Source organism: Zonotrichia albicollis, chromosome 27, assembly GCF_047830755.1.
Source record: "Zonotrichia albicollis isolate bZonAlb1 chromosome 27, bZonAlb1.hap1, whole genome shotgun sequence".
Classification (NCBI taxonomy): Eukaryota; Metazoa; Chordata; class Aves; order Passeriformes; family Passerellidae; genus Zonotrichia; species Zonotrichia albicollis.
Window position 1 is genome coordinate 7098972 of NC_133845.1, and position 27697 is coordinate 7126668.

The following is a 27697-nucleotide window of genomic DNA, read 5'->3' on the forward strand; positions in this document are numbered from 1 at the left end:
AGTCAGGCCCCAAAGGGTCACCTTATCCCCAGTTTGGGGCATAGGATGGGGACATGGGGCCTCCTTTACTGTCCCCAAGGTGCTGCCACTGTCACCAACCCCTTTGCCAGAGTCCTGACCCCATAGGAGCAGGAGGGATCCAGCTGGATGGGGCTCTGCAGAACTATTGCACATCATTAAAGTCCAAAATGTCCCAGGTTAACTTTAGATCCTCCATGTTGATGTTCCCCATGTTCCTAGGGAAGCTTTGGGAGGTGTTTGGGAACACAGAACCCCTTGCAAGGGCTGCTCACAGCTCAAACCCTGAGCTCTCCAGCTGGGAAATGTCATTAATGGGGGCTGAAATCCACGGCACCGCTCCTGCCGGGCTTTTCCCGCCGTGCCGGGGCTGGAGCGGCAGGAGGGGTCGGAGGAAGCCAGGGAGGAGCCCCGGAGGAGGGAGGGGAGGTTGGGATGGAGGAGAGATGGAGGAGAGGGAAAGTGGGGAGGCAGTCGAGGAATGAGCATGGAGCAGGAGGGAGAGGCTCTGCTGGGTCCATCAAGGGCGAGACAAGCTCAGGGAATGGGGAATTGGGAAATTTACCCCATGGAAAGGTAGCCCTGCCTGAAGGAAAAGATGAGCTCAGTTCAGCAGGACCAGGCTGGGAGTGTTCTCCTCCCTTCCCAAAATGATGCTGAAGGCACGAGGGGGGTTCAGCATCTTGGGAGCATCCTCACCCCAGGGATACAGAATTTTGGGGAGTATTCTCACCCAGGGGTGCAACATCTCAGGAAGCAACCCTAACCCAGGGATGCAGAATTTTGGGGAGTACCTTCACTTCAGGGATGAAGGTTTTAGGGAGCATCCTTCTTTGATAGGTGCAGGATTTTGGGGAGTATCCCAGCCACAGAGAAGCAGGATTCTGGGGAGTGTCCCAAGCCCAGAGATGCGGGATTTTGGGGAGTGTCCTTGCCCAGGGATACATCAGCAGTGGGAGTATCCTGACTCCAGGGATGCAAACCTTTGGGGAGCATTTTCACCCCAGGGATGCAGCAGTTTGGGGAGTACCCCCACCCCAAGGATGCAGCATTTTAGGAAGAATTTTAGGATGCATCCATCATTCTTTGATGGATGGGGAACTCTGGGGAACAGCCCTGTGCAGGGATTCTTGGTGAGCATTTTGGGGACCATCCTTTGTGCAGTGATGCAGCATCCTGGGGAGCATCCCTACCCCAGGGGTGCAGAATTCTGGGGAGCATCCCAGGGACTTTTGGGAACAATTCTCTTTCCAGGGATGCCACACTTTGGGGAGCACCCACGGGTGCAGAATTCTGGGGACCATTCCACCAACGCTTGGGTTCCCAGGGATGCCACACTTTGGGGAGCTTCCCTTCCCAGGGATGCAGAATTCTGGGGAGCAGCTCAGGGACTCTTCGGAACAATTCTCTTTCCAAGGATGCCACACTTTGCGGATCATCCCTACCCCAAAAATGCCACACTTTGGGAATCATCCCTACTCCAGGGATGCAGAATTCTGAGGAGCATCCCCAGGACTCTTGGGAACCATTCTCTTTCCAGGGTTGCCACATTTTGGGGAGCATCCCTACCCCAGGAGTGCAACATCCCGGGGAGCATCCCATTGATTCTTGGGTTTCCAGGGATGCCACAGTTTGGGGAGCATCCCTTCCCCAGGGGTGCAAAATTCTGGGGAGCATCCCAGGGACTTTTGGGAACAATCCTCTTTCCAGGGATGCCACATTTTGGGGAGCATCCCTTCCCCTGGGATGCAGAATTCGAGGCAGCAGCCCTGGCCCGGGCTGCCCACCATGCCCTCCGGCTCAGGCTGTTTGTCTGTGTCCCTCAGTCCCGAATTGCTGCCCTCGGGAGCAGCCTGGCACAAAGGCTCATTGTGGGAGCGCCTTTCAAGCCGGGCCAGGGGGCGGCCGCGCTGCCGGCAGCGGGGAAAGGCGCTGGAAGAGACCGAAGTTGCTGTTGGACGAGGTTCAGAGGCCGGGGCTCGGCGGGAGGGAGCCGGGGGAGGAAAGCAAACAGCGGAAAGTGCTGACTGCGACAGGCAACCCCGGCATCCCACGGCAGCACGGCCAGCCCGGCAGGGGAATGGGCTCCAAAGGTGACCCAGTGCCTCCCAGCAGCCCTAAATTCCCATTATGGACAGGGAATGGGCACTAAAGGTGTCCCAGTGCCTCCCAGCAGCCCCAAATCTCAGTTCTGGACAGAGAGTGGGTGCCAAAAGTGTCCCAATGCCTCCAAGCAGCCCTGAATCTCTGTTCTGGAAGGGTAATAAGTACTAAAGGTGTCCCAGTGCCTTCCAGCAGCCCCAAATCTCTTTTTGGGAGGGGGAATGGGCTCCAAAGGTGTCCCAGCACCTCCCAGCAGCCCCAAATCTCTGTTCTGGAGAGGAGAATGGGCACTAAAGGTGTTTCAGTGGCTCCCAGCAGCCCAAATCCCTTTGCCTGCTGTGATGTGCTCTCTGTGCCCAGACCCAGCAGCGCGATGTGTCCAAGGGTGTGCTCACCCCACAGGGAATCACAGGATAGTTTGGCTTGGGAGGGATCATGAAGATCATCCAGAAATCATCACCCAGGAGGAGCCAAGCTCATCCCCTGCTGCTCAGCACCCCATCCTTCTTCTTCTCCCTTCCCTCTGCATCCCTCTGCTTGGTCCCCTTAAATTCATCCTCCTCCTCCTCCATTGCCTCCTTCCACCTCCCTGGGTTCTCAGGGATTTCCAGAGCCCTTCCCATACTTCAGCATTCAGCAATTCCTGTTCCTGTTTCCATCTCAGTGTCCCTCAAACACCAGTTTCAATGTCTCAATTGAAGACACCAACCTGAAGATGTCCCTTTTTCTCACTGGTCTCCCCTTGGAGCAGCAGCTCAGGATTCCAGCCCAGAATGCGTCTCCATCCCACAGGGATCCCTCAGGACACGGTGCCTCCTGCTCCCCTGCACTGCTGCATGTGTGCATCCCTGGATAATCACATGCTGGAGTCTGGGAAAACCCTTCTGCCTGCTCTGGCTCTGTTCAATCCCACACCTGAGCAGCCTCACAGCAGCCAACAGACCAGAAAAATCCTCCTCCAGGTGCAATTCCCCACACAGACTGGGAAAGACATCACTCCCAGCAAACCCCTTCCTCCCAGCTCAATTCTATCATGAAGCTCAATCATTGCATGTTTCCACAAAATGATTGGACTCAAAGGTCTTGGAGCAGCCTGAATTGCAACCTGAGTAATTCCATTCTATTCTATTCTATTCTATTCTATTCTATTCTATTCTATTCTATTCTATTCTATATTCTATATTCTATTAATAATTATATCTTTAAGGTCTCTTCCAACCTTGTGATTCTGTGATTCTGTGATTTGCTATAATATTATAGGATATCACAGAATCACATATCATGATTATATTCTATGATTCCAAATTTCCATTTTTTTATTATATAATTTATATAATATTTATCTATAATATTATATTCTATGATTCCAGATTCCCATTTTTATTATATATTTTTCTATAATATTTATAATATTATATTCTATTATTCCAAATACCCTTTTTAATTATATAATTTATATAATATTTATCTATAATATTATATTCTATGATTCCAAATACCCATGTTTTTATTATATAATTTATATAATGTTTATCTATAACATTATATTCTATGATTTCAAATTCACCTGGTTTTTTATTAGAAGTGTGGTTGCTGGATGCTGCAAAGGGGATGGGTTTTGTGGGAGCAGAGCTGTGGCTGTGATGGTTTTTCCATGGGAAAAGCTCCGGTTCCCTCCCAGTCTCCACATCCCCATCCCAAATCTCACTGCAGCCGCTGGTGACATGGGGACCTTGGGGAAATGAGGGTTGGGGACAGGGCAGGGACATCGGGAGGGGCACATTTGCTCCGTGTGCCCCCCGGGCTTCCTCTGGGGGAGCAGGGGGCGGTTAATGGGGTTAATAATTAACGCGGGGCCGTTAATTGGCGCTTTTAATGCGTTTTTTTAGCAGGAGCGCTCCTCAGGCTGCAATCCCTGCGGGATGCGCGATTCGGGCTGCGGGGAGAGGAACCTGCGGCGTCCCTGGGTTCTGCAAGGAGGGAAAAACCCCAAGAGCTGCGGCACCTTCACCCCTCTGGGGCTTGGCTGCTCCCCCAGCAGAGCCGCCGGAAAGGAAAGGAGCGGAAAGGAGCAGAAAGGAGCAAAAAGGAGCCGCTGGATGTTGATTTTCCCGGGACAGCCGAGCAGGAGCCCCGGCGCTCCCGCTGCGATGGAGAAGCCGCGCCGGGACCAGCGAGTCCCGCCTGGAGATCGGCGCTGCGGGGATGGATGGATGGATGGATGGATGGATGGATGGATGGATGGATGGATGGATGGATGGATGGATGGATGGATGGATGGAGCGGGCTGGGCGCTGGCCCGGGGCTGTCCCCGCTTCAGTTTCCATCTCCTCCGAGCTCGGAGATCGGCTCGGGAGTGCCCCGGCTGCCGTGAGGACCATCAGGATTCCCCATCCTTCGGTACCCCGGGGTGTTGTTCCCGGTTGTTATAAATGGAGAGAGTTCCTTATCCTGCATCCGCATCCCCCCGTGCCGTGTCCGCTGTTCCTCTGGCTGCGGTGACTGTTCCAGTGTCACATTCCTGAGCAATGCTCTGACCCGAGCCCTGCTGACTCAGCCAATCCAGCGTCACTGCTGTCCCTTGGGAACTTCCCTTCACGCAGAATTTTATGGATCAGCATCAGCTCCCGGCCCATGGATGTCCCCAGATGCTGGATTCATTAATCACCACTTCCAGAGGCTCAGGCTCCAATCCAGCTGGGCACAGCCCCGTTTTCCTCCTGCCTTGATGAGGACAAGGAAATACCAGAGCCAGCATAAAATTCTCTGGAAAATCATCCCAACTCCTGTGCAGGCTTGGGAGTTCGAGTCTTTGTGAGCTCTTCCTGATGCCTTAGGGAGCTGGAACAGAGGCTGAATGGAGTTCAGAGGAATAAAGTGGATTTTTATTGAGGTGCCTTCAAAGGCCACCCTGGCACCACCAGAGCCACAGTCCTGGCTCTGCCCAGGTGGCTCCAAGATGGAAACAAGAGAGGCCTTGGTCACGAGATCTCCCATTTTTATAAGTTTTAGTCCATTTGCATACAGGAGTTAACTGCCCAATTAATAGCTTCTGATTATGAAGTTTCCTCCTCCTTGCTTGCTTGCCCGCCCTCCTCTTCTCACATTGTTTATGCTTTGGGCCTGAAGTTTGAAGGGATTGTCCTCAAGTCTCCAGCTGGAATGGGATTGTTTTGTCTCCACCACCCTGTGAGAAGATCCCAGTAACACTGAATATAAAGCTAAAAGCTGCACACCAAAACAGAACAGGAAAGCTCCAAACCAGAGGTACCATTCCAACCCAGGATATTCCATAATGGATCCAAAGGTGTTTTTTTCCAGGATCTTTAGCACAGTGGTGAAGGACATGGAGAGGACCAAGGTGGATTTTTCCTCCCCATGAGCCCCAGCCTTAGGTCTCCAGGAGGAAAGAGAATTCCCAGCACAAATTCCTGCTGGTGGCCATGGGACCTTGTCTTAGTTTAGAAGGACAGAAGTCTGCTAAGGAAGGCAGGAGCCACCCCTGAAATGGAGAATGTAAACCCTCCCCACCCCTCCAAATTGCTATAAATTTTAAATTAAGGGGCTCTCAGGCAAAAATATAGGAGTAGGAAATAACAGTTCTTTAATAGGGAAGAAAATAAAAGGATAAAATAATCAATGCAGTAACTAAAACAACACTGACAGAGTCAGAACCCAGCCTGACACCCTGTGGGTCAGGGTGTTGGTGGCAGTGCCATTGGAATTGTGGCTCAGCCCTCCTGCAGTGTCAGGGCTGGTTCTGCTGGAGCAGGGATCCTGGAGAGAAGGATGGATTCTTTCTCTCAAGATCCAGTGGAAGAGGCAGCTGCTGTTCCTCTGGGGAATCCAGTGGAGAAACCGTGCTGGTGTCTCAGAACCTCTGGATTATATCCGGGTAGGAATGCTTGGCTCCTCCCCCTGGGCTCACATCTCCCAATGGGATGCTGTAGTTCTTATCAGCCATGCAGTGACATTCAATAGCTGTTATCAGCAGATGTCCCCTCCCAAGGGAGGTGTGAATGTGGTCACTCAAAGAGAGAGATAAAGCAAACTGACCACTTGACAAAGGTAATCTGCCATACAGATGGTAATAGAAAACACCTTGCATTGCAGTCTGGAACAGACCTGCAGGGGTGGCCATACCCATCACCCGAGACCCTGCTGAGGAAAATTCCCCTCTCAAAGCTCATTTGGACTGGTGAACCACAGATACCCCACGCTCCCAGTGAGGACTCTGGATCAAAGAGGGTTTGGGGAGCCTGGGATGTGGATCCACCATCCCAAAGTGAGAGGGAGCCGTGGGGAGCATCACCCCATCACAATGTCAGCCAGGACCTTCTTTCCCATAAAACCCCAACTTCAATCATGGGGAAAACAGAGAAATTGCTGGATTTTCTACATTTTTTTGTTTTCCCACTTTCTGCCTCAAATCTAAAGAGGAAAGGCAAGGAATAATCACACGAACACTGAGGGTTAGGAATTATTCTTCTTTTAATTTCACATGGTTTAAAATACGATATGAAATAAGGCTACAGTATATAAAAAACTCTCCAGCAAAATGATGTGCCAGCATCAGCAATTAAAACAAAACCAATCCCCTCCTTCTCTAGGAATTCAATGGAGGAGGGATTTTATTTTTTTTTTTTTTGAATCCTTTAAAAAAAACCAAACAGGACCAGACACAACACACGGACACACACACACATCGCTACATCTCTAAGCTACCTCAGCTCAGGTTTTTTTAAAAAAGCACCTGCTTTTTCCTTGTTTTTTTATTTTTTTTTTTAAATCTCGCTTTTAAACTTTTTTTTTCCCACTTTTAAAAAATATAAATTATATGAAAATACACGTTGGAAAATAGTCGAACAGCACAATATAACAATCTCTTTTTTTTAACTTCTTCTAAGTTTATCAGCTTAAAAAAATGTGTAAAACCAAAATAAAACAAAAAAAGACTTCCTTACTTTTGGAATTTTTTTTGTTGTTTTTTTTTTTTACTGAGGCAGTTAATTCCTGGAGATATTCCATTATAACATATATGTATACATAGATTTATCCTTTATTTAAACCTCTTTGGAATGTAGACAACAGCTCCTGGGTGTTACACAGACCCTACCAGGGAACAGAGCACACCAAGGCATCCCAGCTTTCACAAGGAACCAGCAACTGAATCCTAAAACCTCGGAGAAAACCCCTCCAAAAACTCAAAACTCAGAAAGTGGAGACGTTTCCTGCAGCATCTGGATCTACTGCTGCTTTCTGGGACCATTTTTTGGAGAAGGTGTTGCTTTGGGAAGACAGGAGAAAGTGAAATTTTACATTACTCTTTATTTGTTGCCCTGTTCTGTTATTTCTCTCCCTGAAGGATCCCATCTGGATGGGGATGGTGGGAGTGTGGGAATGGCATGGATCTCCACTTGGACACAGCCCAGAGTCCAAGGGTTATCACATGGAGATGGAGAGGGACTGGCAGCAGGAAAGTGCTTGTGGGTTTTGTCATTATTGAGGTGGGATTATCATTATTGGGGTGTTTTTGTCATTATTGGGATTTTTCCCATTATTTTTGAGTTCCCAAATATCAACTGTCAAGGTCCCCTAAGCTGTTTGCAAGGCTCAGGCTCTGCCAGAGGGGCCAAGGGAACACCAACCCACATGGAAACAGCAGAGAATGAGCAGGACACAGAAAATACCCCAAAATCTCACCCAAAGCACCTGAGACATTCCAAACCAAGACAAAATGACCCCGTTTCCAACATTGTCTGCAAGGGGGAAATCCACTCCTGCGTGGAGGAAAAGCACAGGGGGAGTCCCAGCCCTGGCAGATCTCCATCATCCCTCTCAGATCCATCCTTCTGGGCCAGCAGATGGGAAGTAACCAAATTTTCATGGACTTGAAGGAGCTCAGAGGGTCTGGGTTGAGCTTGTCCTGCTCAGCACAGCCCTCACCAAAGACCAGCAGTGAAAAGCAGAAGGAAAAAGGAATCAAAGCAAAAGAAACAAAAGAGAAATCTGCACATTTCCAGTGTATAAACAGCACCCATCTCTGGGATGGCCTCTAGAACAGGAATAAAGCAAGGGAAAATAGGAAATGATGGAGCTGATGTGTCTGGGACTGTTCACAGGCTGTGAGCTGGGAGGGCAAAGGGCTGGAGAAATGATGAGGAAACTCCAGCCAGAGGCTTCTTCCAAAAATCCAGAGCTGCTTCCCCTGGCTCACCCTTCCCTACCTTTAACCACCTCCCCAGAATCACAGGGAACACCCAGGCTCAGCTTGGAAACCTGGAATAAGCACAGTGGGGGAGGGATTTAGCCTGGTAGGGGTGTGGGGCTGTAGCCAAACCTGCAATTCCTCCTCTTGGAGGGAAATTTTATCCCATTCCTTTTCTTTTTCAGCTGGAGCATCCAAGCAAAGCAGGAGGGATGTTCTGGGACAGGATCCATGCCAGGGGCAGGAGCTGGGATGTCTGGGAGTCCCTTTCCAAGGCTGGAAGGGGCATTGAAGTGACCATGATGGGCCAGCTCAGGGCATTTTGCAGCAGCCCTGAACATCCCAAACCCCTCTGATTGCTGCTGGGATGCTCTTTGCCAGCTCCTCCCTGTGCCCTCTGTGCCCTCACAGCTCTCCTGCTCCCTGTCCAGCTGCCCAGCTGTGGCTCAGGCTGGACCTGTCCCAGAGCCTCACCTTGGGGGTCTCATCCATGATATCCCAATTTCCCTTTTCTCCCTCCAGCTTGGCCAGGCTGCCTCCATCCTCCTCCTCCCTGCCTGCCCAAGGAAACAAGCCTGAGTTCCATTCTCAGTGGGCAGAGTCCCTTTCCTCCTTTGGGGCTCCCTTCACCTTCCTCCATCCCCTCTTCCCCCCTTTCCCTCCATCCCACCTTTCCTTCAGACAACTCACAGCACCTGAGTGTGACACCGTCCCTTCCTGGGCCCCCTCTGCTTTCCAGCCCCTGGCAGGAGCTCCCTCCTGGCCTCCCCATTTCCCTCCAACTCCACCTTCTGTAAGGACACAGCAATTCTGGGGCTGATTTTCCCTAAAATGCCCAGTTTTAGGATACAGAGGAGCTGGGTCCCTGCCCCAGAGGCCAAGGAGAGCCCAGCACCTCTGGGCATCACTTTGGGGTTGGGCTCCCCTCCAGCTCTGCTCCTGTGAGGGGGGGTTGTGCCTGAATATTCTGGGTATTTTACACAGATTCCTGTCCTGGCACCCCATCCTTTGGGATCAGGCAGGAATCACTCCTCAGATCCTATGGAAAAGCTCTGACCCCAACTCCCAGAGCTGTCCCAGTGCCTCTGGAATGAGCTCTGTGCCCCAAGACACTCAGAAAAGGGATTTTGGTAAAGTCCAAAATGCTGCCTTTAAATGCAAACACCCGGGGGGGTGAAAGATTCCCTTGGGAGGCCAAATCTGCAGGGATCTGGCTTTGGGATTGTACTGGGGTATGGGAACAGCCTCTGACCCTCCAGGTCCCATCATTGCCCCCAGGGTGGTGGGACCTTGTCCTCAGCCTGCCCAGAGCACCCCAGGGACAGCAGGAGTGACCCCTCCAGAGAGAACCAGCTGCAGGAAGGGTCTGGGGGCCAGAGGGAGCAGCTGCCCTGGCCTGGTCCCACAGCCACCCCTGGTGACATCGTGCCCCATGCCACCCTCACCCTGACAGCAGCAGCCCAAGAGCCATAATGAGCCCATTTGCAGGGGCAATTTCTTTTCTGCTGTGCCCACACACGGCCATAAAGACAGAGCTGTTTGAAACAGGAAGGAAAAAGCATTTCCCTTGGGTTTTGAACTTTTTCCTGATTTTTCCCCTCAATTAACTTGCACATTTTCCATTCACCACATTGAAAACATGGGAATTTCTCTCCTTTCCCCCTCCCCCCAAAAAAAAATGTCTGTAAGCACCAAAGTGTTCCTTGAGCAAAAGAAGTGATTTGAAAAATACCAAAAGACATTTTCCATGGAAATTTTGAGAGGATTTGTGCAGCCAGACATTAAAAAAAAAGCAGGGATTTCAACCAGCATTATCAGCACAGCATGTGGGCTGGAAACAGGAGTGGCACCCCCAGCCAGCATCAACAGGAGCCACTTTGGAGTTCATTTTCCTTCCCATCCCAGTCCCAGCATTTCAATTCTCCAGTGGGGTCTACATAAACTAATTCCTCTTTTTCAACCCTGGGATAAAACTCTCTGCTGGCAGAACAGAAACAAACACACACAATATTGCAATACTGAGACCATCTTAGAGCTTAAGACTATTTAGAAAAAAAAAAAAAAAACAAATACTGGCACAAAATTTAATAAAATAAAACTTTAAAAAAAAAAAAAAGTCTTGATCCCTCCTAGGAAAAATTCTCTCTTGTAGAAAAGAGGACAATGGACAGAAAGGTGATGGAACAAGAACAGCAGTTCTTGGTCTTTTCCTATATTGCCCCTCCCCAAAGCAAGAATATTCACCCATTTTGGTTTTCCAAAAGAAAAAAGTTTAAAATTCCTCAAATCCTCAGGAATATTGTCATTCCTGACCTGTCAGTTTGTGTGTGAGCGACCAAAGGGATCCATTCCATCGCAATATTTTTCTAAACAGCCAAGGGTGGGGAGGGGATTGTTGGTTTTTTTAAGTGAGCTACATTTTCCTGGCTTTCTCAAAACTCAGAATTTTCCCCCAGAAAAGCCTGTCTTGAAACTTTCAGGAAATCAACAAAAAGCCCATCCTTCCCTAAAGTTTTCCTCTTCCTCCCCCCTCTCCCCCGACATCCTCAAAGCCTCAAATCTGAGCGGCCCTCGGAAAAAAAACGAGCAGAAGAACAGCGAAAATCAATAAAAACAGAACCGCCACACAAGTCCCGCGGCCGTCCCTGTGGGGACAGCGCCGTGCCCGTGTCCCTGTCACTCATCAGCGTCAGGTTTGACGTCGAGCATGGCGTGCAGCTCCTCGGGGGTGTAGCCCAGCAGGCTCTGCAGGTCGCACACGAAGCGGTACACGTAGCGCTTCCCCGCCGTCTTGTGGATGATGTTCTTGTCGTAGTAATAGCGCAGCCCACGGCTCAGCTTCTCGTAGTTCATCTTGGGCTTGTTTTTCCTCTTGCCCCATCGCCGGGCCACCTGCAGGCAGCAGGGATGGGGAGGAAAGGTCAGCCTGGCTGTGGGGGTGTTCCCTTCCCAGCAGGAAGGGGGAGGATTTCCACAGAATTCCTCACCATTAAGAACTGATGCTTGGGAAAACCAACCTCTGTGCAATGGCAGAACATGAGGATTTATCTGGGTAATCTTGTGTGCTACCTCAGATATTTCCTCATATCCCAAGTCCTTCACCCCTTTCCCAAGGTTCCTCCTTTGCCTTCTTGTAGGGGATAGAACATAAGTAAATAAAGGTAGTATAGAAAGTAATCTTACCCCCTAAAGAGTTACAGCTGAGCCAATTATTAAGGATTAGAAGCAGGCCTGATGTTAACAGGCTGCAGCTGTAGCCAATAAGAAGAGAGTTGTAAAAGAGTGGATTGGTTGGTTGAGGAGACCTGGAGGCAGTTGGGTACTGTGAGGACAAGGAAGAGTCAGTGCCTAGAGGAGCTGCCTATGAGAAACATCAAGGAGGTACAAAACTCTGGCACTATGGAACCCTTGCAGTGTAATGACAACAGAAGTCTTGCACTATAATGACAACACCTTCTGCCAGTTCTAAACCAGATGACACCAACATGCAGTGGCCCAGTGCCAGTCACTTCTGCTCTTAGGCAGGCTCCAGTCACTCATGGAATTATTTAGGTTGGAAAAGGCCTCTGAGATCATGGAGTCCAACCATCCCCCAGCATTGATCCACATCCCCAGGTGCCACACCACAGAGCTTTTAAATCTCTCCAGGGTGGGGATTCTATGTGCAGCAGCTGTGCCAGGGCTGGACAGCCCTTTCCATGAAGAAATGTTCCCTAATATCCAACCTGAACCTCCCCTAGTGCAACTTGAGGCCGCTTCCTCTTGTTCTGTCACTGGTACTTGGCAGAAGAGACCAACCCCCAGCTTCCAGTCAGGGGAGGGGACAAAGGTCCCACCTGCTCACCCCTCACCTGTACCCAGCCTATCTGAAGAGCTTTGCCACTGTTCCTCTTCCTAAGGTGTTCCATTGACTTCCCACCAACTTTGGGCACAAACCCTGCTTCCAAAGGGTGACTGCGTCCCAATTTTCAACAAACTTTCAGTTGGACTCTGATTCCTTGGTTGCCCATGACATACCCAAGATCAGAACAAAGTGGCTGCCCAAAGGGAGGAGCACAGGCTTATCCACCCCAATATTTCTGAGGAATTTGGGTTGTGCACTTAATTCCAGGGCATTTTACCTCGTCTGGGTCTGAAAGTTTGAATTCCCAGCCATCGCCCGTCCAGCTGATGAAGGATTGACAGGACTTGTCAGTGAGCAGTTCCAGCAGGAATTGCCACAGCTGGATGGGTCCACTGCCTAGAAAGACAAAGGAAACATGGGATATTAATGTCAGGAAAAGCACAGTTTGTTCTATCACAGAGGGGAAATATTCCCATACAAAAGGTGCTCACTGAGTTAAATAAAGCCTTCTCCTGTCAAAAAGAGCCACCAGCAGCCAGAGGGCAGGAGCTGAGCTGAGAGTTAAACCCTACAGGTAACAGAGCTTCCTATTTGCAGGAAGAGCTGAATATTCATGCCCTGGAATGCTTCACGTGGAGTTACATAAATAGGATTATTTTTCTGGCACACAAACAGGAGGAGTCACTGCCCTGGCACGGCAGCAGCGCCAATCCCTGTGCCAAGGAGCCGCCGGGCACGGCTGAACTCCGGCAGACTTCGCTTCCCGGCCATGACTCTGTGCTCTGTGCTGCTGATCCAGATAAGAGGACCCAGGTACAGAATTCCTTGGCCTCTTTCCAGGGCGTGTTGCTGCAGGAATGGGCTCTGCAGGCTCGTGGGGAGGGTGGGGGCACACAGAGCTCCCCAGCCCAGGATCTCCTCATTGGCACAGAGAATCCACACGGAACCTCCCTGAGGCTGCTGCTCCCCTGGCCCTGCTGGAGAGGCACGAGGTGATGCAAGGCATCCCATGCATGGGCATTCCATCTCTCCTTCCACACGTGGTCTCCACTTCCTCTCCAATCTCTCCCTTGGGCCATCACCAATTTGTCCCAGCGCCCCCAGTGAGAGCCTGTGGTGAGGTTTGGCTGGAGCCAGGGAGAAGTTTTGAAATATTTACCACTCCCTTGGGCTTGTGTCCCAATCCAAGGTAGAGGAGAAGCCCTGGAGCTAAAGTCTCTGTGATGAGCAACCTCCAAATGTGGCCACACCCCAAGTATTGCACTTTGCTGTGGGTAAGGTGTTTTGGGGAGACCCTGCCATGGTTTAAACCCAGCTTGGAATAGATCATTAATTATGACAATAATTATAACAAGACAGCCAGAGGAGAGAGGAAATTATTTATCCCACAGGGAGTTGCACAGGCTGGATTAGCTGGGGTAATCCCAGTGCTGACAGCACTGAGCAAAGCTTCAAGCAGGGAAAAAATGAGTTATGGGCTCAGAAAAAGGGATAGAGCCCAGCCTGTTTCCAGGAATGACAATGGATGCTGTCTGAGCTGTGGCTGTGGGATAACTCATGGAGGGAAGGGAGGGCTCCCCTTCCCCACAAAGTTTGAAATTACTCCAAAGCTGCTGGGGAGGAGGAAATGAGGGAGCTGGCTCCAGGACACAGGAATGGCTGTGTCCCATCCAGCCCTTCCCAAATTGTTTCCCTCCTGTTATCCCTGTGGAACCTCTCCAGGGCTTTGTCAGCGCCAGCCCTGGGGTTATCACAGCCCCAGGCAGGGCAGGGCAGGGCAGGGCAGGGAGCTCATCCTGCTGGAAAGGGGAAGGGACTCGGTGGGGAAAGGCTCCAGCCCACTGCACCCTGGAGCTTGCCAAGGTGTTGACTCCACAGCCACGCTCCTCAGCAGGGATGGAGCTGGATTATCCACGCCAAAATGAGGGAGGAAATGCAGATGACACCTTCGCCTCTCGTTGAAAGGGAGGAGTGAAAAGCCTGGCCTGAAGTGCCACCACATCTCCAGGCTGAGGCCTATTTATAGCAGTGAGATCTAAATGCAGAGAAAACACTGGGAAAAGGCTTTGGCGACTGCCTGAGGTCCTCCACAGGTGAATTCCCAAGGGGATGAGTTCTCTTGGCCCATCTGGCCTCACACCAACTCCCCACACACAGCCAGGAAGCATCCAACACCCAAACTGAGTTAACAGAGACACAGCCCAAGTGTCCAAGGCCAGGTCCATCCCCTCCCACTGATTTCTCTCCCCCCACAGCTGAAGAATAAGGATTTTTAGTTGATTCCTTCCCCAGAATAAGAGGAATGGAAACTCATCACCTGGGTTGTTGGATGAGAAACTGCCCTCAAAACACCCCTGGCCCATCCTGGCCCTGCAGGATCTTTGGAGGCTCCAGCAATGGCCAGTGCCATTCCTATTTGGCTGCCAACTGGCAGAAGAGATGCTGGGAAACCCAGGAATTCCTGCCCTCTCTGCTGCAAGCAAGGTAGGGCTCCTGCAACCGCCCCAGTGCCACCCTGCTGGGTATTTTGGGATTTCCAAGGAAGTGGTGTCATCCCTGGAACAGGGATTCCCAAGGTCTATTCTGAGCTGCCTGCAGGACTCGCGTAAAGCCCCAGATTCCTCTCCTGGACAGGCAATTATGTGAGGAATGTGTTTGTGCCGGGCTCCAGGCATGTCCCAGGCCTGCAAACACCCCCTCCCTGCCCGAGGGGGAGGCAGTGGAGCCTGGCAGATGTGGCACTGCTCGAGATGGCAGCGAGGTGGCAGGAGCCAAACCCAGCACATGCCCAGGCCTGTGCCCCAGTCAGCCCTGGCAGGGAGGAGACAGAGCAGGGAGCAGAGCTGGAGGTCAGGGCATCGCCTGCTGCAGCTGTAATTAGTGCTGGGAGGGGGGGCTCCACAAATGAGCCACTCTGCAGCCAGCAGGAGCAGGGAATATCTTCCCATAGTGTCTCAAGGTGGTTCATGCAGCAATGGCACTCCCCTCAGTGTCCCAGAGCAAGCTCCAGGCTTGTCCCTGCACCCAAACCTCCTCATCCACAGGAGCTGGGAGCAGTGCCCATTTTCCATCCCTTGTGCTCCAACCCTTCCCCTCACCCCCGCCAGGGCTGGAAATCCCCATCAGGATGCCAGGTTGGGATCACTCCATGGGAACCCCTGGGCTGGGATCACTCCACACAGCCAGGCTGTCCCAAGGCCAGTGGGTGACTGTCACCCCAGGATCTGCTGCCTAGGTTATCCCAAAACAGCACCCTGCTCCCACAGCATGGATTGGGGTGCAGCTCTGAGCATGAGCGGAGGGGCACAAGGCAGCTTTTATGGCATTGCTCCTTCCACACACATCCAGGGGCTTCCCAGAGCAGGCCCAGCCCTGGCTGGGGACTGGGGGCAGCCCCTGCTCCACAAAAGACAAGGGGAGGACCCAGAGGGGTGGGGGTGTCCTCCCACCCCACCACGACCTCCTGCACCCCCGGGGCTGCTAAAAATAGCACCCACAATGGGGGCCCTGTCTGGCCTTGGTGGCACTGAACAGGGTCCTTCAGCAGCACTGTCACACCACAGGAATTCTGCGGCGTCAGGGGGAAAATATTCCCTGGGCTGGGTGTCAGTGGGACTGTGGGAACTGGGAACCACTGCCTGAGTGGGGCTTCCTCAGCACCAGGCCCTGGGGGTGTCCCAGAGCCAAGGCTTTGGTGCCACACCATCCCTGAGCCACCCTCCATGGCAGGACAGGTCCCCAGCTCCTTCCCAGCCACGGGGACACCAGACTGTCCCGGGTGGGGCATTCCAGTGGCACAGTGACAGTGGCACTGCCCGGCTGGGGCAGACAGGGAGGGCACAACCCCAGCCCTGCCATCTCTCTCGGCACGGTTTTACACACCCACCCCTCCCAACGGCTTCTGTTTTGTTTCCCTTGGTTCAAACAAGACAAGAAGACAAAAAAACCCCACCTACCAACCCCCAGCGAGGCACCTTTGCCTGGCGCTCTGCGGTTTGTGGTTCCAGCCCCACAAAACAAGCAGCCCTGGCAACGGCTCCAAAACAGCCCCTGCCCCATCACCTGCCAGCCTGTCCACCCCCTGGATGGCACCACGGTGCCCAAATGCCCCAGAAAGCTGGTCCCCATCACTCCCTTGTCAGAGCAGATCCCACAGCTCCTGCCCAGGCTGGTGCAGGCAGCAGACACTGCACTGGTGGAGTTTGGATGGAGCATCTCCACAGAACAGCTGTGAAAAAGCAGGAGAGGACCCAGGAAGTTCCTTCCTCCTTCCTTAGGGAGCAGCATGGCCATGACTGCAGGCAGGAGAGCAGCCAGGGCTGTCCAGGCCAGAGCTGCTCCCCTGCTGCAGCTCCTCTGCTCTCAGAATGGGTGTTGGGAGGACTGATCTCATAGAATATCACGAGTGGGAAGAGACCCACACAGATCAACTCCAGCTCCTGACCCCGCATGGGACAGCCCCAAGAGTCCCACCCTGTCCCTGAACTCGAGGCTGACTCCAGGGGCACCTGGCAGAGCTCCAGGGGCTCTGTGAGCTCCACATGCCCCTGACAGTATTCTGGGCACTGGGTGTCTGCAGGAGACCCAGGCAGAGCTGCTGCCCCCAGCACCCCCTGAGCTGTGCCACGCTTGGGCAGCAGCGCGTGGGGCTGGGTCTGCTCTCGTTTGCTCATCTGGCAGGTGGGGCAGGAGCCACTGAACCGGCCCTGGTGCCACCCTGCAGCCCCCACCCTGGGGAGGCCACAAGGGCATGGAGCCCATCGGGCCCTGCCTGAGGCAGGAGGGGGCAGGAGCTGCTGGGTGGTCACCCTGAAGGGTGTGCACCTGTGAGGGCAGGGGCAGGACACGAACCAGGAGGGGCAGGACATGAAGTCAAGAGCCAGGAGGGACAGGACATGAAGGACAAGAGCCAGGAGGGACAGGACATGAAGGACATGAACCAGGAGGAGCAGGGTGACCCCATCCCCTGCACCCCAGCAGGGCCAGAGGAGCTGTTGTGCTGCTGGGCACAGGAGGGGGTGCCTGCATTCCCCAGCCCCTGTGCCCTGCTGTGCCCACATGGACTCTGTGCCCCAGCAGGGCGGGCAGGGAAGGAGCTGGAATCCAGGAGTGCTGCAGCACAGGCTGGAGAAGGGGAGGCAAGGACAGCCAGGGCACTGGAGTGAGGCAGGAGAGGGCACAGGGAGGCAGCTGCTGGCAGAGTTTTGGGTTTTGGTGGCCACAGCACAGGGGGGATCTCGTCTGTGGAGGCTCCAGAGCAGCAGCAGAGCACAGGGGAGGGGCAGCAGCACCTGAGCTGGCCTGGAAGGGACCCACTTTCCTGGCACCATCTCGGCTTTCTTGCAAAACAGCAGCTGTGCTCTCAGTGCTGGCACAGATAACATCTCTCACCAACACCCTGCGAGGCCCAGGCTCTGCTCACAGCAGCTCACACTCTGCAGGGCTGGGGCACAGCTGGGCACAGCCCTGTGGGCGCTGCCAGCCAGGCTCAGCAAGGCCTGGCCTGGGCAGGTCCAGCTCAGCAGAGAGCTGGGCTGGGACAACATCTGTGAGGGAGGCAGCTCCTGCAGGGCTCCTCAATTCCCACTGCCCAGCAGGACCACAGGGATGCTCTGAGAGGGACACTCAGGGCATGGGTGACAGCAGCTGGATCGGCATTAACTCTTTGAGTGCTGGGACTGGCTTTAAAGGATCAGCCCCTCCCTGACCAGCCCAGAGCAGAGGACAGGAGCAGCAGCCGTACAGCCCCAGCCTGCATCTGTGGGATCAGGGCTTGCTGTGCACTCACCTCTGCTCTCCCATCCCTCTCCCCTCCCCTCTGGAACACGAGGGATGGCCCTGCCAAGTGCTCAGTGATGTGGAGCAGCAGTTCTGGGCCATGGCAGCACTGACACCATGCATGGAAAGCCCCGGGTGTCAGTCCTGCCCACCACAGAGCAAATAAACCCCACAACTTGTCTGCCAAACCACACAGCTGCTCAAGGGAACCCAAACCCAGCTCTGTGCTGAATGGCCACAGTGAAGCAGCAAAGTCTGAGCCTCCTGTGGCCCTGTACAGGCTGCAAACACCAACATGGGGCACAAAGATGCAGCTGAGTTTATCCACCTGGTGCAGGGCTCCTGCAGGATGCTGGTGGCCATGGGAATCACCAGAGGCTGCAGGATCCAGCTGTGGCACAGCCCCAGGCATGTGGAGGCAGAGCTGAGCTCACTTTAGCCCAGCTGGGCTCAGACACTGATCTCTGCCCACTCACACCAAAGTTGGCTCTGCTGCTGAACCACAGAGCTCAGACTGAGCTCAGCTGAGCCAGAGTGAGGTTTAGCAGTGAGCACATCCCAGGCCACCCCTTCCCTGGATTTCATGTTTGCACTCTGTGTCATGGCAAAGAAAATAAAATCTGGCTTAATGTAGACTCTCAGAATCAGAGAACCTCCTAAGCTGGAGGGACCCACAGGATCACCCAGTCCCACTCCTGTCCCTGCCCAGACCCCCAACAATCCCACCCTGGGCGTCCCTGGCAGTGCTGCCCAAACCCTCCTGGAGCTCTGGCAGCCTCGGGGCTGTGCCCATGCCCTGGGCAGTGCCAGCACCCTCTGGGGGCAGAGCCTTTCCCTGATCTCAGCCTGCCCTGCCCTGGCCCAGCCCCAGCCATGCCCTCAGGTAAAATCCAAGCTCCAAGCTCCAAACCCAGGTGTCCAGGGCTGGCCCTCCCTGCAGCAATGGAAACTGAAGTTCACCAACTCCTGAGCAATTACATTTCTCCTCCGCAAAAAAGATAAGAAAATTGCATCAACTTCTCTGTGAGCAACCATGGCAACTCGTTAAAATAGGTCAAGATGTGGGGGCAGATAAGGCAGCTCTGAAAGGCCGCTCAGAGCTGGGTGAAGAACACATCAAACGCAACAGAGCTTCCGCCAAAATGCACCTTCTCACCCCACAGGCGTCTCTGGGGCAGATAGCATCAGAGATCTGCTGGGGCCACCTCCCTGGGCACACAGAAACAGCCTGCCAACACAGCCTGAACAAGTGTTGGATCCTTAAAGCCAGGACAGAGAGCTCTGGGGATGAGGGATGTGATGTGCTCTTCATCCTGCAGGTCCAGCAGGGCCAGCACGAGCAGGGGGCTGGAGCTGGGGGCTGGGGAAAGGGCTGGGGCTGGGTGTGTCCCCAGGGGGAAATGGAACCCCAAGGTCTCAGTGTTGGGGCTCCTGGGCTGGCAGAGCCCTGCTCTGCTCTTTGGGAGGCTCCACCTCCTCAGCAGACTCTGAGTTCCTCTGCTCTGGCTGCCAGACAGCACTTCCTCCCCTGAGTAAAGTAAGAGTAAAGCATAGCAATGCACAAAGAGGCCTGAGCTCTGCCTCAGTCACCACCCTGAGCTCTGCCCAAGTCCCCACTCAGCTCCCCCTAAATCCCCACTCTGAGCCCTGCCTGAGTCCCCACTCTGAGCCCTGCTCAAATCCTCACTCTGAGCTCTGCCTCCGTCCCAACTATGAGCTCTCCCTGAGTCCCCAGTCTGGGCTCAGCTGGCCCAGGCCAGACCTCCAGCCCCTCTCAGGGCAGCCTGAGCAGGGTTTTCCTCACTGACAGACCCAGAGAGTGAGGAGTGCCCAGTTCTCCAGTTTAAACACAGCATGTTGTACCCACTCTCTGCAGGCCCGGCTCTCACAGTGACCCAGCTGTGGCTCCCTTTGCTTGGAAAACCCAGAGCTGAAGGTCTGGGGGCTTTAAAATGGCTCAGAGGGCATCTCTGGAGTCACTGCCTGCCAGGATCACCCATCCAGGGCCCTTTCCCAATGGCAAAAGCTGGCTCTGCTGGCCTGAGCCCTGAATATTGCTCAGCAGCCTTTGGAGCAAGCAAACAGCTCCAGCTAGAGCATTTCCCAGTGATTCCAGATTTTCCTCCCCACATTTAAAGCCAGTCAAGTGAAGCAATGCAAAAATAAATAAAGAAATCAGGCCTTCCCACTTATTGATCCCACCAAAGTGTCTGGGCCAAGGGATTCTCTTCCCAGCTCCAAGAGGGGTTGGAAATGAGGTGAGGGAAAATGTTACACAGAGGAAAGAGTTTGGAATTGTGCTCTGGCATTGCATGAACCCAAGTTTCCCCTTCCCAAAGGCACAGCTCCAAGGACAGCCTTTGGGGTGCTAAAATTCCTTGGAAAAACACAGGGCCCAGCCACTGACTTCAGCTCCTCGCCTCTCTCCAGGGGTGGCTCTTCTGCACTCTGTTCCATGAGCAACAGCAAACGTGGAGGGAAATATCCAGCTTGGAAAAGAATGCTCCTGATTTTGCCAGCACCTCAGTGCCTCAGTTTCCCCAGCTGTTCTAACTCATCCCCAAAGCACCTCCAGGTGCCACAGGGAAAGGCATTGCCAGGAGAAAATAGGAGTAAAAATAGGAATGAAAAGAGCAATTTGTGTTCAGTGGGAACATGGATTTCCATGGCACAGCAGAGAATGAGCCCCAGGGCACAGTCCCTGCTCTCCCTCCCCAGCCCATTCAGGAATGCAGAGCACTCTCATATTTGGTAGAGTCTCATTCAGCAGGCAGGGCTGAGCTCTCTTTCTAACTAAAGCTATAGCAACAAACCACTTCCTTTTTTACCCTCCTAAAATTATCTGCCCACCTTTCCTCCCCTGCAGCTCTCCCACCCCCAGGCTCGGTGTCAGCCCCGCGCGTGGGAGGCACGCGGGGACAGCCGCGCCCCAGGAGCTGCTCTGAACCTGGCCACGATCTTTATCACCACCAACTCTTTCCACCAGCTGCTCCCAGCTGGGCCAGGACACATCTGAAGGTGCAGAGCCAGGGGAACTGGCAGGAGGCTGCCCCAGAGCTTTCCCCAGAGCACAAGGAAAAGCCATGGCACACAAGGGCTGGAAAGGATGAGCTCAGCTTTAGCTGGAAGTCCCATCCCACCAGGTTCCTCTCCTTGGAGATGCCAGATTGCTGAAGGGCTGTCATAAAGAGCCAGAGTTTCCATGGCCTATCACCTTCTCATCTCTCCCAGCCCAGGGAATGGAAAATGTTTGGGATGGCTCTGGCAGTGCCCCATCCCTGCCTCACACCAAGGTACAGCAGAGCCTCCTCTGTGCCAGAGGGAGAGGAACCATCCCCACACACAGAGCAGTGCTGGAGCTGAGCCTGCTCCTGCCCCGGGGGAAAGCACAGCCAAGAGCCCACCAGCCACCAGCACAGGGGCTGCAGGCTCTGTTCAGAGAGCAAACCAGCCCTAGCTCCTCCACAGGCAGACAGGGGCAAAGGGAGAACAGGGCACTGAGTGCCCTGTGCCCAGCCAGGTGCCAAATCCCCCATGAGCTGTGGGATGGATGGGAAAGAGATGCAGACACCCCAAAACCCTCCCTGCACCAGCCACCCCAAGCTGGGGCAGCCCACAGTGCCCCGAGTCCCGTCCCTGGGCACAGGGAGGTGCTGCCCCAGGGGCTGGGGGCACACAGGGGGTCCGTGCCCTACCTGTGTAGCCAGCCAGGGCAGCAGCAGGGATGACAGGCTTGTCCTTGTTCATGTCGGCCCGGTCCCGCACATAGTCCTTGAAGGTGCCCTTGGGCTTGTGGCTGGGCAGGGTGGCAGGGTAGTCCTCAGAGTCGAAGCTGTCATAGGAGGGGACGCGCTGCAGGCTCTGGAAGGAGGACTGGCTGCTCCAGGACTGCGTCAGGCGGTCACAGCTGTCGTAGCTCTCTATGCTCTCGAAGGAGTCCTGGCCCCCCAGCTTACCTGGGGGAGGCACAGCAGGTGAGACAGGCCTGGCCAGTATAGGGTGCTTCACCTGGCAGCACAGGTTGCTTCACCTGGCAGCACAGGGTACGTCCCCTGGCCAGCTCAGAGTGCTTCACCTGTGCACTGTGCAGGCACAGAGCAACTGATGCTGCTCCTTTCCATCCCATCTCCAAAGTGAGCACAGCCCAGAGCTGCAATATTTTCACCTTTGCCATCCAGAGCAGGGCTGAGCCCTGGAAAACTTCAGGCAGAGAGAGACAGGGGAAAAACCCAAATCTGGCCTCTCTACACAAGACTGGGGCCTGGGGCTGGGTGGAAATGGTCCCTCATTTCCAAAAGGCAATTTCAGAGACAAAATTCACTTTAGATACTCAAGGCTGAGCTCAGGAGCCTAAACATGGGCACTCCAGGACCTTTTCATTCAGAGGGTGCTGAGGCCCTGGCACAGGGTGCCCAGAGCAGCTGGGGCTGCCCCTGGATCCCTGGCAGTGCCCAAGGCCAGGGACAGGGCTTGGAGCAGTCTGGGACAGTGGAAGGTGTCCCTGCCATGGCAGGGGTAGAACCAACTTTAAGGTCCCTCCCAAGTCAAACCTTTCCATGATTCTCTGATTTCAGTGATTCTCTTGCTGCTGAGGGATATTGGAGGTCTCCAATAAATCCCCATTACATCTGCCAGCCCAATTCAAACACTGTTCAGGCACACCCAGCTCCTGGAATTTGGATGTTTCTCCCCAGATTACACAGCAGCCTTTTGCTGCCATCTGTTCCAGCCAGCCCCAAATCCCCAGCCAGCAGCAGGTTTGCTGCAGGAGCAGAGCCAATGGCTGAGGGCTCCAACAGCTTTTTCCAGCTCTGGTAAGGTGAGCACAGCTGGTTTGTGTCAAAGTCACTCTCTGGGGTATTTTTAGTCAAAGCCAGAACATGAGAGGCCAGATCCTCAGCAGTGCTGATTTACACCCCCCAGAGCCAGCCCTGTACTGAAACAGAGCTAAAAAAGGCCCCAAAGAACAAACTGAAATTGCAGCCTCTGATCTCCCTACTCTACTGATTGCTCAACATCTTCCCTGACAAGCTAACAGGATCATTCAAGTTCACTAATTTCCCAAACCCAGCTAAAAACAGCTGCTGGGATTGTGCAAGAGCTCCTGGAGAAATTTCCATTGGCAGAGCTACCCACAGCCTGGGCCCAGAGAGCAAATCCCAGGGGACAGGGAACGTGGAAGGGCGCTGGCACACGCCCCCAAATATTTGTTGTGTTGTAGTTTGAAGAGCACTTGCTGTGAAGACTCAACTACTGCAGGGCCTGCCCCGATTGCTGGCCTGGAGTCACTGGGAGCTGGGATCCATTGGCTTCACTCTGCTGGGACAGCTCTGTTCTAAACTCTTTTCTATTTGCTTTTTGTTTTTTGAGGATTTTCACGCTCCAATCCTTCCCTGAATCCTGCTAAGGAGAACACAATGCTGCTGTGTGTGTGTACATTAATTGCCATAACCAATTCCCTGAGCAGTCCTGCAGCACAGGCTCGTTTAGAAAAGGAATTAAAACCTGACAGAGATGTGATTTGTGTCAATCCATTGAAAATTCACCTAAATTCCACCTAGCTGGAACAATCACGCCCTGCACTTACTCAGGACCAGCTTAAACGAGTTTGGCAGCTCCACTTCTCAACCAGCCGCCCTCGCTGACAGGGCAGAGAGAAACAACCCCCATGGGACCCCAAAACTTCCTCCTGAAGGCCCCACAGAAGGCCTGGAAAAGGCCCCACAGTGTCTGGAAAACCTTCACCCTGAGGTGATGCTGAAGGGCTTGACTTGGTGTCAGACTAACCTTGTAAGACAGTGCAAGGTAAAGAGGGACATAAATATAAATTAACTGGGCTCTGCTTTATATTAAGGCTTTCCCCCAGCCCTGGGAGGATTTGTGCCCCCAAAGGCCCTTCCATGGCTGAAATGCAGCACTGGTGTGAGCACAGCCTCCTGCAACCACTGTTCAAGTCTTTGCTAACAGCAGCAGCCAGGGCTCTCTGTTCCCTCCCCCAAAACCATTTTTAGGTTTGAGAACAGGCTCGAGGTTCAGTTGCAAAAGACTTCCTGAACCATTGCACTGTGAGAATGATGAAATCACCTGTGTGAAAGAAAAGGTCAAGAAAAGGCAAAGACATTGCTGAAATTCAGGCAGAAAAACAACCCCAAAAAGAGAAGTTTCCCCAAAATGAAAACCCTGCTGCCCTTCTGGCTCAGGTCACCTCTCTCAGAAGGAGAGGCACAAATAACAAGTTCCCTGTAATTGGCTCTCCCAGCCTGGAAAAGAGTGAGGAAGTTCAAATAAGCTGCACATGCCTGGAAAGCAGCTCTGGCTTTGCTGGGAGGGCAGCTCATCCTCAGCTCTCTGGATAAAGGGGTTTAACTGCTGCACATCAAACCTGGCTCACAGCACCAAGTCCCTCTAACGAATTCTGGGGCTGGGGACGCCTGGGTTCCATTTTAGGGGATGGCAGGCAGGTCACAGCTCTTCCCTGTGCCCCAGGTTCCCTACCTGGAATCTGGAGATAATGATCCCACTTGTGAGGGACTTTGAGCTCCATGGATTCAGCTTTTTGCTTTGAAGGAGGCAGAGCCCCATCCCCAGCCTGGCACCACTGATGTGATCACAAAGCAATTAAACACGTGGGCCCCACGTGTTTCCAGCCTCACAGCATTAACTGGGAAGGAATTTGGGCTCAGATCCTCCAAAGTGTTCAGGTGTTCAAATCCCACCACCTCAAACATCAATCATGTACCTGTAACTCTTTGGGGGGCAGCATTTGGGGGGTCCTTGGCTCTGCTGCTGCCCCAGCCCCTGACACCTGCACCTCCTAACCAAGCTCAGGAGTTGGCTGCAGTAGAGCATTTCAAACAAGCAGCCATCAAATCCTGGACATAATGGACAAAGAGTTTGGATCACAGAGTGCAAAACTCTTCAGAGCCTTCAACAGCAATTCCCAATGAGAACTTGTGAAGAATTTGTGGGGCTTTGCCTGGGCTCCTAAAAACGGGATTTCTACGAGCACCCAGCAGTTTGTCCTCCCTGATAACACAAAAGCTCAGTTCTATTTCTCTCAGGTTGTTCATCAAAGCACAGCACCAGAAACATGGCCTTTCTGCAAAGGATGCAAAACAGGCAGCAGAGGAGAGGAAAGAAAGAAAGACCTTCCTCGAGGTTTCCCTGGGGAGGGAGAAGGGCAGGGAGGGCTCAGAGCCACCAGGGAAGCCAGCAGTGCTGGAGAGGGCTTTGTCAGCACTGCTCAGCTCCCTCGGTGCTCCCAGAGCCATTCCCTGGGGAGGGAGGTGAGAACAGCAGCAACCCAAGCCAGCCCTGTCAGACAATCCCCTTTTCTAGAACCTTCATCGTTCTATTTCTCCAAAGTATCTAGTCTTATTTACAATGCTGTCCTTTAAAATTCTTTTTCTAGCTCCATTTTATAGGAGTGTGCCCTTTGTTGACAGAGTGACAAAACCATCCTTTGTCCCCTCCAAAAGGAAAGAAGCCCAGAAGTTTCTGTCCTGGATTAGGTGAAAAAGCCACCTCATAGGCCATGGGGACTTCACCTCAAACTTAAGGATGGCCAATTGGACAGGAGCCAAAAAGTTCTTCCTGGGCAATTAACTAGAAAAAGAAGTGAACAAAGAAACTAATGGTTTTTGTGAGGTGTTTTACCAGGACCAAGAACCTCTTGCACATGGCTGGGTTTTTCTCTGTTTGTTATTTTGCCTTTTATTAAACCTTTTTGTTTCCAACACTGTGACACCATCCTGCTGATTTTTATGCCTCCAAAGGTAGCTGAGCTATCTTGGGTGTGATATAGAGCTCTAAGAGCTTATTAGACCTGGCTCAAAGATGTTACTGTATCACAATTTCTCCCTCAACAATATCTGTCCTGTTCCACAGCATTTTTAACTCAGTATTTCTCATCTCCCAGTTTCCCTACAATCACATCCTGTATAAACCTTCTGTTTAACCCTGAAAACCCTCTCCAAGTTGATTTCCCAGTTTGATCCCAGCCTTACCTCGGCTGGCACGGCCCATGCACATGTTGTCTGGGGTCACCACCTCCTGCTTGATGGAGAAGAAGTCGTTGTGCAGCGGGTCCTGGGCGGGCTCGCGCAGCAGCACCGAGGGGTACTCGCTCTCGTACTTGAGGGACAGCAGCTCCTCCGAGCTGATGGGGTGCAGGGTCTGGTAGGACTCGGTGATGAAGCTGGGCTCCGAGAACTCGGAGGGGGGCACGCACTGCGCGTGCTCGATGCCGTAACCTGGGGACACAGCACGGTCAGAGCCTGCCCAAAGCAACCCCGGGGTCACAGAGCATCCCACAGCCCTCCCTTGGGCACTGCTTTGGGCTCCAGAGCATCCCACAGCCCTCCCTTGGGCACTGCTTTGGGCCCCAGAGCATCCCACAGCCCCTCACTGCTTTGGGTGAGGGTTCCAGACATCCCACAGCCCCTCCCTGCTTGGGGTGAGGGCTCCAAAGATCCCAAACCCCTCACTGCTTTGGGCTCCAGACACCCCATACCCCCTTTCATAATGCTTTGGGTAAGGGCTCCAGAAGCTACAGACAGGGGGTCAGAAAATGCAGCAATTTAACAAAATAAGACCCCCTGACCATCTTCAATGTGCTTTGCACCAAACTCCTGCCAGGACAGCTGCCAGAAGGAAAAAGCTGGAAAATTCTGGGGAGTGGATTTTAATCCCTTGTGCAGACACTTCTCCCCATGCCAGAGCCTGGAATCCCAATCCACAGAATCCCCTGACTGTCCTCAATGTGCTTTGCAGCAAACTCCTGCCAATGCAGGTGCCACAAGGAAAAAGCTGGAAAATCCTGGGGAGTGGAGTCTCAGCAGAGGAACAACACAGTAAAAATGTTTCATTGCTGGTTGGGAAAGGTGAGTCCTGGTACCTCTCCCCATGCCAGAGCCTGGAATCCCAACCCACATGGAATCCCAGAAGGTTTTGGATTGGAAGGGAACTTAAAGCTCATCCAATCCCCCCCTTGCCATGGCAGGGACACCTCCCACTGTCCCAGGCTGCTCCAAGCCTTGTCCAGCCTGGCCTGGGACAATTCCAGGGATGGAGAGTCCACAACCTCTCTGGGCACCCTGTGCCAGGGCCTCCCCACCCTCACAGTGAAGGATTTTTCCCTCACACCTCATCCAAATCTCTCCTCTTAGGCTTTTTGCTGGTTCATGAAATATCTCCCAGATTTCCAATGCCCTTAAAGACCATCTCCAAAGCAATGGCAGTGGGAAGTGCAGGAGTGCAGGTGGAGACTCATCCCTTTCCTTGCTAGGCTCCTCCCTGGCAATCCAGAGTTCAGCCTTTCCCCCCATTCTCTCCTTTTTTTTAACAGGTTTTTTACAATTCCCAATACTCAGGTGTGCTGAGGCTGCTTCCAAAATCTGCTGAGTTACAGCTTCAAACAAACAGTGCTTGAAGAAATCAGATGTTGGCACACAAGACAGCGACCAAAAAGTCCAGGAGGCTTCCAAACCAACCCTAAACCCTTGGAAACACAAGATCCCCTTTGCAGGGTGCAGTCCTGCTGTGGTGAGGACAAACCTCTGCTCAAAGGTGCCTCCAGGCATGGTGATGGTGATAATTGACACTGCTAATTGAGACTTACTAATGAAGTAGTCTGAGGTGTAGCGGGACTCGGGGTATGTGGTGCTCACTCCGTTGGCTGGGTACGGTTTCGCCTCCTCTGCAAAGAGGAAAGGAAGGAAATGTCACCAGTGGAAGGCACACAGAGC

At 53.1% G+C, this 27697-nt stretch overlaps 1 protein-coding gene across 2 annotated transcripts in view; it reads right to left on the reverse strand.

Annotated features, from left to right (window-relative positions):
* Positions 1 to 6594: 6594 nt before the first annotated feature.
* The window catches only part of ETS1 (ETS proto-oncogene 1, transcription factor), an 81537-nt gene continuing 60434 nt past the window's right edge, over positions 6595 to 27697 (reverse strand). For both annotated transcript variants that reach the window (XM_074559438.1, XM_074559437.1), the window contains 5 exons: positions 27571 to 27648; positions 25958 to 26203; positions 21647 to 21907; positions 12451 to 12569; positions 6595 to 11221 (listed from right to left, as the gene is read on the reverse strand). In XM_074559438.1, the coding sequence (XP_074415539.1) occupies positions 11006 to 11221; positions 12451 to 12569; positions 21647 to 21907; positions 25958 to 26203; positions 27571 to 27648 (920 nt within the window). In that variant the 3' untranslated portion in view covers positions 6595 to 11005. The remainder of the gene's footprint in view (positions 11222 to 12450; positions 12570 to 21646; positions 21908 to 25957; positions 26204 to 27570; positions 27649 to 27697) is intronic.